Raw genomic sequence first — 8,821 nt, forward strand, 5'->3', positions numbered from 1 at the left:
ACTGTTTTGTTTTTGCATATATGGCACCGGTTTAAAGATAGCGGCAAAAACAGATATTTTACAAAAAGTAACGGTAACACGCAAATTAATTATTTAACTTCTCTGCTTAAAAAAATATTTAAAAAATGGAAGTAGATCCTGATGAACCAAAAACTTCGCCATCAACTTCCCGGTCACCTACACAGCATATACGCGATAGGAATAGACAAGTTGCTCAACAACATCGGGAAGAGCAGCGTGCCAAGACCATAGACACCGTACGGTTTGGGCTAGGGGAAGTTCAGGAAGAAGTGGAAGAACTAGACGAACTTAGTGAACAAGATATCAATGGCCTAATAACGAGAATTACACGTCGGAAACATGCTTCCGCGGAGGAAATGCATAAACTGAGTGAAGCGTTTCTTCAGAGTATGGATAATATAAAATTGTTCTTTGAAGCGCCTGGTGCTTTACAAGTTATTGTAAAAGAAATTATTGGTTGGTTAACTGTTATGTTTTCGTACATTTAACATTTTCTTATAAATTGCGTTGTTAATAGGCCTAGATTCGGGTTGTCAAGTCGGCGCGCTGGAATGTCTTTGTAACCTTTCACTTGGTGAGGCACCGGTTTGTGAAAAAATTATTCACCAGGGCGGACGTAATTTAGTTCAATGTCTGGATAGTCCTGATGAGCGCTTAAAACGGACATCTCTGTGGATAATTGCCAATACTATTTCTACCAGTCCAAAAGCAGCGCAAACCGTGGTACAAATGAATATAGTACCTAAACTATTTTATATATATTTAGATGATTCCGGTGAAAAAAATATAGCAAATGAATTTAGGGAAGACGCAGCTGTTTGTTTACAAATTTTGGTAATGGGCAAAAATCGCGCAGCTCGTCAAGAAGATATAACTTTTATCAAAGATAATATGATAAAAAAATGTCGCAATAGCGTGGCCGCTGAATATCATTTAAAAATTATATTTCATGCTGATATTGTAAATCCTAGGAACGAATTTAATATTGAACAAACACATCATTTAATGGATTTTATTTTGGGCAATCTGTACACAACTCCAGATTTCGGAAGCATAGCTAATCGCCTGCGGATTGTATATGCTATTCGAGTATTATCGAATATGGTTCAATGCGTGCCAACAACGACCATCGATGCAATGAGACAACAACTGCGCGGCGTGTGGGAAACACATTTGGAAGTTTTATTAAACAAAGTATTTGATTTTGGAGAGGATCTACTAAGCTTAGAAGTCGTTTATCTTATAAGAAACTTAATCCATGATAAGAGTCCACAACCGTTGCCTTGTCAATTGGATAGACTCGAGGTTCCAAACATTGATTATGAGAAATTATTACCGCAGGAATGGAAGTGAAGAATTAAATCAAGATTTTAAGTAACATGCATTTTGAAAAAATATTTTTATTATTGTAAAGTTTTAAGTGCAACACACTTTTTTTATTTTATTTATACTTTTGCATTTTATTGTTATTATAACAGAATAAAATTTTTCCATAAAATATATAAATTTGCACCCAGATTGCGATTAGGTGGGCGTTATACTTCTTTTATCAATTAGCAGTGTTAATATTTGCTGGTACTGCTAAAACACTGCTTTAGAGTAACTAACTAATATTCAAAAGTTGTTCATACTTGGAAGCGTATTAAAGTGAATGTAAATGAACTTATAAAGTATATATACATATACAATTAATATTAAAAATTTAATGCTATAAATATCTAACTACTAGATGTTGAGCTAGACTGAGCGTATTTAGCGTGACAAGATAAATGTACCACTTCTCCATTGGGATAACGCACGAAAGAGGGTGGATTTGTGAATCGCTTCTTACATAGTGGACATACTGTGAACTCCGTTAGCACAACGTATTTACTCTCCTCGGCGCGTATTTCTTTTCTCACACGCTTAATTTCAGCTTTGAGTAGGCCAATCATTACCTCTCTTTCATGTTCTTCAGCGATTTCAGCTCGCAATACAATTTCTAGGTAATTCCATAGGGGCTCTGCTGGCATATCATCAGGCAGTAACTGTTTACAATAAATGCAAAGTAATTATATGTGTTTTTTGCGTTAATTGACTCAAATTATTTACCGGTATGATTACATAAGGATCAATTTTTTCCGCATATTTATTTAGCAAATCCAATATGATGTCCTGGTTGGGGCGTAAAAAATCTGGATGTAGTTCTACGTCTTCATACGGAGGTTGTCGAGCCGGATTTAATAGTGTCTTTAGGAGTGTGACGAAAATGTCTTTGTCGTCCTTATAATTTGCTTCACAATATTCTGCAGCCTTAGGTACATCACCGAGCACTTGCACATATATCGCCAATACTTTTTCATGTTCTTTAAGGCGTCCTAGGATCAATACACGCTCTTCAAGTAGTTCATTTGTAGGGAAATCTTTCAGCACTACTTCCGGTGAATAATTCTGCGAAGTCTTCAAAAATTCACACAGCTTTTCACGGTATTTCTGCAAATTTTCCAACGCATCACTTGCAGGAATATATAGAAATATTTTATTTACGTTAAATAATTATGTAACAGTTTAAATAAAGTAATACAAACCTTTTTTCTGTCTCTACAGCTTTCTTTACATCTTCGAGCAAATTGTGCACTTTTTCGCGATATTGTTTTACTAATACGTTGTGCAATAAGGTATTGTTGTCTTTCCATATATTAATAACATGTTCCAAATAAGGTATGACTAAGGCCTTATGGCGGCTAAGTAAGAAATCGAGTACACTTGCACGTGGCAAATTTTCCACTTCAATAAAATTATCCGTAAAAATACGCAAGCCTTCTTCGGGTGCTTCCGTCAACACCCAGTCGCAAAATTCAAAAATTAGTGACAATTGCGGACTACCCAGCTGTTGTAAATATTTAATTGTACGATCGTAACCGTACAGACTCGATCCTTCAACCGAAGCTTGAGCTTTTAACAGTTCTAAAGCTTTCTTGTGCTTGCCATTCATTTGATATAATATAATCAACTCCGATATTTTGTCGTGTTTTTTTAATGTTTTTTCCGACTCTTCCAAATGGCATTGATTCAAGCGTAGTAAAGGTGCAACTAGAGAATCATTGGTCTGTAACAAAATACATGTTCATGATTTAGGAAAATTAGCATCTTTAATTTAGAAAAACTAACTTGTAAATAGCATTTCAATAACGTTGTATCGATGATGGATAATAGTGATTTGGATGTACTTTTGGTGTCACGCAGCTTAACCACTTCTTTTTGACGCGCTAATGCCAAAAATTCTATCAAAGCTAACAAAGCATTTTCCATTTCTTTTTCCTCTAATTGTGGTGTAGGTGGTGCGGGCACGGCTACTTCAGTCGGCTTGTGTGCCTGATCTTGTAGCAAATTTGGAAACAACCGTATAACATCATATGGATCAGCTGCAGCCTTTTCGAATTCCTTCATCGCGTCGCTGAATTGCTTGTTACAGAATAGCTCGCGCGCATAACGCATGTGTATTTCACGTATTGTGGCTGCCTTGATATCATCTGGCTCCTCAGATATATTCTACATGGAAATACATATATTTCTTTACTTATTAATAAAACTGAATGTATATAAACAAGCTTAAGTAATTACCGTCAATCCAATAGCTAATTGAAATTTCTTTTGTTGTAGCAAAATCTTGCGCTGCGTAGGCACTTCTACCATACGTATACACCACAATTCGGAAATGGCTGCAGCAAATATTGTACCTTTGCAAGAGCGCACTAAGAATTTGGTTTTATTTAACTCGGGAATGGTTTGGACCAGCGTGTCTTTATTAATGCTACCGGAATCTATACTGCGCACTTCTATTCCACTCGCCACTCGACCGATCACATACGGTTCATCCCAAACTTACAAAACGTGAAACAAAGTTGTTAATTTTTATACAGCACAGCAGTAGTGGTAAAAATACCTATATCGAGTAGAGGACTACTCCACATCATTAACTTGGGTTTGTTTTTAACTTCAGTGTTACCAACTGCTCCCTCCATTGCACCGTGTACCTTTAGCTTTTCGTCAGGTGTTTTAACATAGTCACTAGGATCAATTGGTACAAGATATTGGTCTTTAGAGACACCCAGCATTTTATGTTTTATAAGGCAAATACAGGGATCCATACTGTGTGATGACGAAGTCACAATCAAATCATGTTTTTCAGGCTTACTTGCGAGCATCTGTGAAAATATTATTTGGAAACTCATTCGAATACTTTATCTAGCTTATAGGTAAATATATACTTACATTGTATATGACGTATTCATCCTTGAACCCAATGCAAACAGCGTCGTCTACCCAGCAAAGTGCTTTCGGCACATCTTTCAGTTCGATACTGTAGCTAAACGTATTTAACTTATCCTGTTTCCAATAAAAGAATTGTAGTTGACGCTTTATCGCACAGCATATGCCAATAACAGTTGTCATCTCGCCATTTGGTAATTTGGTAGGCTGAAATGTTTTTTATGTTAATGGAATTTTGTGCCAATGCTTGTTGCGTATTAACGCAGCTACCAACCTTTACGTCCAAAGCGAAAAGTGTACACCCTTTAGTCGCCATGGCACTATGTATAAACGTAAAATTACTGCCCACTTGACTAATATCACAAACATGTACTACATTGTCGGTTAGTACAAAAAGCAGACGTTCCGCTGGTATGACCTGCATCTGTACAATGGCTTTTTTGCTGAAGTTTTTGTTAAACATTACCATGTCCACAGCACCATTATCGCCAACGGAGTACATGATAAGTTGACCACTACGTGTTCCAAGGATGACATTGTTATCTGTAACGGATGAAAGAAAGTAATTCAACAGCTATGTGCTGCAGATCTTGTCCATTTTTAATTGTTAACTAACCGTAGGCGGCAACTGATTCAATTTGTACACCTTGTTTTAGAATTTTATGTATATTGTAAGCTTGATGCATTGTTTATGAATTATATTTCGTTTTTGATAATATTTTCAGATAAAGCAGAATGCAATTAGGTCTTAAAGATAAATGCAAAGTTTAAGAGTTGCCGTTGTTGCCCAATTATTGTTTATATTTTTAGGATTGATTAAAAAATATCATCGTAATGCTAATTTAAAATATATAAATAGTTGTAAAATATGCATACATATATACACATTATATATATACAGGAAGAAAAGAATTTGTATATCTCTGATAGTGTTGGGACTATGATTTCTTGATGCATAAGTATATGATTCTAGTAACTACCGTACCGGAATAGCAACTAACGTACTCACTAAAATAGCGGATATCATTGTTTATAGTGCATACTTTTAGGCTAAATATATAAGTATAATACACCTACCGCTTTAATTTCCAATATATAATAACAATATTAGCAAAATTTCGAATTTTCGGGAAAACCCCCCCAAGATTAATAAAAACAAATCTGCCTTTGCAAACCTCAGACAAGGTTTTGGAGTCAATATATTTTAAAAATGTTCTGGCGAATATTAGGGTTCAATACAATAATTTTATTGATTCAAAGTGACAACATATACCAAAAGTTTACAACATAATCACAAATAAAAAAATTTGAAAAAATCGTTGTTCGTCATAATAAAAAGTAATTCTGGATGAATACTTCCTCAGACTTTAAATCACAAAGTTATACAAATGAAGATACCTTCACTGTTGATGTACTCTTATAAATGAACAAAAAGTATTGATTTATATGAAATTATTATAAATAAGTTAAAAAAAATATGCTACGCATACAAATAAAGCATATCGCAAGCGATATTTGTTAATGTTAAAGAACAATAATTTCGTGACCTAAACAGTTAGCATGTTTCCATAATTATGACTTAAGAATAAGTTGTCAAGTTTTTAAAAATATAAATAAATATATGTATATGGTAAACTGTGTGACATTAAACTCCGCCATTTTCCAACTCTTCATCACTATCATCATTTTCGAATAGTGCGATAATACGCCTACGTTCTGCCTCTCTTTCTGGGTCCTCGGGTTGAGTGTTCGCTGTACTTCTTGTTGGCTTTTGTGGCATATGATTGTGATACATTGCATTGTGTACCTCAAGTGCAGCTAATGTTTCAAAAAGTATATTACATGGATTACAACGAGCACTAAAACTGAGATTCATATGTAATGCACTAATAGGAATGGTTTTTGGCGTAGCTGTAGCAGTAGCAGGTGAAGCAATCTGTTGTTCGTTGCCTGCACCTGACGCTGTATTTGTCAAATCTTTGCGCACATTAATCAATGGTGTAGCTGGAGTGGGTTTGGAATTTGAAGAAGTTGGTGTTTGATTGGCTGCACGACGTAACTTCTGCAGGAATGTTAATCTTTCCGCAGTATCCCTTGGTATGTCAACGCCGCCAGCATTGCTAGCAACACTGTTAAATGTTCTATTATCTGCAGCTGCTGTTGGCGTTGTTATGCTTTTCTCGGTAGTCATAACAGCGATGGGCTTAACTATAGATTTCATATCGTGATCAATATTGGGTAGTGCGCTTGATCCTCTGCTTTGTGAACGTTCGATTTTATACAAAATATTATTGCTTGGTGTTATAGGCGTCGGAGTTGCTCTAAGTAATGGCTTCTCAGCATTACCTACGCCATTTTCGTTAGTAGACTCAGTTAGTTTAGTAGTTTTTTCGCGTGTGTTCGAAAGTGATGTTTTTGGTAAATCAGTCATCGTTTGTTCTTTTTGCGGTTTTGGCAATTCAAAGAGTTTAAGCAATTGCTCGTTGACAGAAAGTTTAACATTTGAACTTTTTTCTTCGCATGTAGCAACCGCACAGTTTTTATATTCTCTCTCCAATGGCTTTTTACTTTTTTCCTCGGCTCCATTTCCGTTTGTCGCCAGTTCTGGCAATAAAATGTCAGCACAGTTAGCTTGTTTTAGCCATTCGCATATCTTGCGTAAAGCAAAAATCATGCGACGCACGAATTCATGTGGCGACACTACCTTATTTCGCCGCATGTACAGTAGCTTATTCAATTCCTCGATATATGTAAGAAACTTGTATTCGATGCATGTGCTAATATGTTCATTATGCGAATCTTCAAACATAAAACGTCGGAAACATGCACGACATTTGCGTTCCTTACAGCTTTCTGGTATATTGATAGTAATAGCATCACCAAGCTCATCTAAATTTATAATATCGTCCTCTTGGAAATTGGTTTCGCTGTATGAAAATATGTTCTGTTGCAGAGCGGCTGCCTCGTTTTCGTCACTAGAAGTTTCCGTATCGGAATCTTCTTCGACAAATGGATACTCGCCGCCGCCTTCGGCATTTTCTAATTTATTTTCGCCATTTTTGCGTTTATAAGTATGCAGACCGGCATTTGGGTCCTTGTTAAATAATAAATTTAGGTAACGCAATTGTTGTTCGATATTTTGTGGGCTGGGCGCCTTCGTTTGTACGCTATTATTCAGCAACTGCTTAAATACTTTGTCTTGATCTTGCGAACAAGTATTGTTTAGCAGATTGGTATCTATTTGATGCTCATTTGTATAATTCAGCTCTTGTGCTGTAATCAACAGATTGTCTTTATCCACATTTTGCTTGCTTTTTTGCCGTTTTTGGCGTAATAAATCTATAGCTTTCAAGCTCAAACTATTAGTTATACATTGTTCACGAAAAAATACTGCATGTTTTAAGTAAGAAATGCAAAGTGCACATATTTTATTGGGTAAACCATCATTTTCGGCACACTGCATTAGAATAGTTTATATATTTTTTTAGAAAATATTAACCTAAAATTATTATTAATATAACAGCATTATACCTTAAGTCCCGTTGTTTCCTCAAGCAGTACATTAATTGGTTTTTGCCAATGCAAAAAATCATTTGAGCTGGCATGTAGATATGCTGGTATTTTACCGAAAAACTCATATTCGGCAGGACTGGTACAAACACGACATATATTATTCCAACTTGACATTTTTACACACAAAAATACTTAAAATATAGTATTGATTGGTGCTATTACTTTGGCAGCCGGGACTACAACATTTGCAAATTTAACACAAAAAACTACAATACTGGAATACAAATACACCGGAGGTTGTGCAAAAATCTTTGGTAAACAAGCAACAAAAACTTTTTAGGTCGATGACAGCTAACCAGCTGTACCAGTAACACTAGCTGTTGCCATGTATGTGTATTTTGTATTTAACCCTTTAGTGTTATTTTTCATTAGTTTTTTTGTTATTTTCTTCTTTTTATTCTTAAATAAAACGTATAAGAAATAAATGAATAAGTTCTATAAGGTTTTTTCAATAATTGCAGCGAATTGTGGATACTAAAATAAATCAATAAGCAAATTTTTTGCAATTTATGTTAACATAGCTATTTTAACAGTCTGGCAGTACTATGGTTAACGGACAAACCAAAAAACCTTAACAGTCTGGCAATAGTGTGGTTAACGGACAAACCATATTATTGTATTTGTGTTTTGAAGTTTCAAAGTTTTGCCGAAATTGTGAATTTGTGAGTTTGTGAAATTTGTTTTATTATGTATAAATACCTAAAGTGATAAAGTGTTATAATTGTGATACAAATAAAAGTATATGAGATGTGAAATGTGTGTATTTAAAATAAATCAAACGGAACGTGTTCATAAGGTAAATATGTCGTTTATACAGCCACTAATTGGAAAATTGAAAAATCTTGCTATACTTTCTACATTTATATATGTTTGTTTATTCTATGATGAAAACGGTTTCATTTCCATATTAATACAAGTTAATGAGAGTCTGTAGTATGGTATATATACATATATAGACCCTATCCTGTACGATATC

General features: G+C 34.9%; 3 protein-coding genes across 3 annotated transcripts; 1 reads left to right on the plus strand and 2 right to left on the minus strand.

Annotated features, from left to right (window-relative positions):
* The first annotated feature begins 34 nt into the window (after nt 1-34).
* Nucleotides 35-1,539, plus strand: LOC105231242 (uncharacterized). The gene is made up of 2 exons (XM_011212435.4): nt 35-477; nt 539-1,539. Exons 1-2 carry the CDS (start codon nt 126-128, stop codon nt 1,372-1,374), a joined length of 1,188 nt encoding a protein of 395 aa, XP_011210737.2. The 5' UTR covers nt 35-125; the 3' UTR covers nt 1,375-1,539.
* LOC105231243 (vam6/Vps39-like protein) lies at nt 1,453-5,048 on the minus strand. Its single transcript, XM_011212436.4, has 9 exons — nt 4,889-5,048; nt 4,547-4,815; nt 4,276-4,479; nt 3,947-4,208; nt 3,625-3,884; nt 3,172-3,552; nt 2,589-3,109; nt 2,113-2,515; nt 1,453-2,048 (listed from the first exon to the last, which is right to left on the minus strand). Exons 1-9 carry the CDS (start codon nt 4,956-4,958, stop codon nt 1,740-1,742), a joined length of 2,679 nt encoding a protein of 892 aa, XP_011210738.2. The 5' UTR covers nt 4,959-5,048; the 3' UTR covers nt 1,453-1,739.
* A 386-nt stretch (nt 5,049-5,434) lies between these two features.
* Nucleotides 5,435-8,783, minus strand: LOC105231244 (uncharacterized). Its single transcript, XM_011212437.4, has 2 exons — nt 7,804-8,783; nt 5,435-7,729 (listed from the first exon to the last, which is right to left on the minus strand). The coding sequence occupies exons 1-2, from the start codon at nt 7,957-7,959 to the stop codon at nt 5,918-5,920; spliced, it is 1,968 nt and encodes a 655-aa protein (XP_011210739.2). The 5' UTR covers nt 7,960-8,783; the 3' UTR covers nt 5,435-5,917.
* Between the last annotated feature and the right edge of the window lie 38 nt (nt 8,784-8,821).

Source organism: Bactrocera dorsalis, chromosome 1, assembly GCF_023373825.1.
Source record: "Bactrocera dorsalis isolate Fly_Bdor chromosome 1, ASM2337382v1, whole genome shotgun sequence".
NCBI lineage: Eukaryota > Metazoa > Arthropoda > Insecta > Diptera > Tephritidae > Bactrocera > Bactrocera dorsalis.

Coding starts and splice junctions, on each gene's coding strand:
- LOC105231242 (XM_011212435.4), top strand. CDS start 126: ATGGAAGTAGATCCTGATGAACCAAAAACTTCGCCATCAACTTCCCGG. Junction 478..538: donor TATTGTAAAAGAAATTATTG/GTTGGTTAACTG, acceptor CGTTGTTAATAG/GCCTAGATTCGGGTTGTCAA.
- LOC105231243 (XM_011212436.4), bottom strand. CDS start 4,958: ATGCATCAAGCTTACAATATACATAAAATTCTAAAACAAGGTGTACAA. Junction 4,816..4,888: donor TGAATCAGTTGCCGCCTACG/GTTAGTTAACAA, acceptor CATCCGTTACAG/ATAACAATGTCATCCTTGGA. Junction 4,480..4,546: donor TTTTCGCTTTGGACGTAAAG/GTTGGTAGCTGC, acceptor AAAACATTTCAG/CCTACCAAATTACCAAATGG.
- LOC105231244 (XM_011212437.4), bottom strand. CDS start 7,959: ATGTCAAGTTGGAATAATATATGTCGTGTTTGTACCAGTCCTGCCGAA. Junction 7,730..7,803: donor AGGAAACAACGGGACTTAAG/GTATAATGCTGT, acceptor ATTCTAATGCAG/TGTGCCGAAAATGATGGTTT.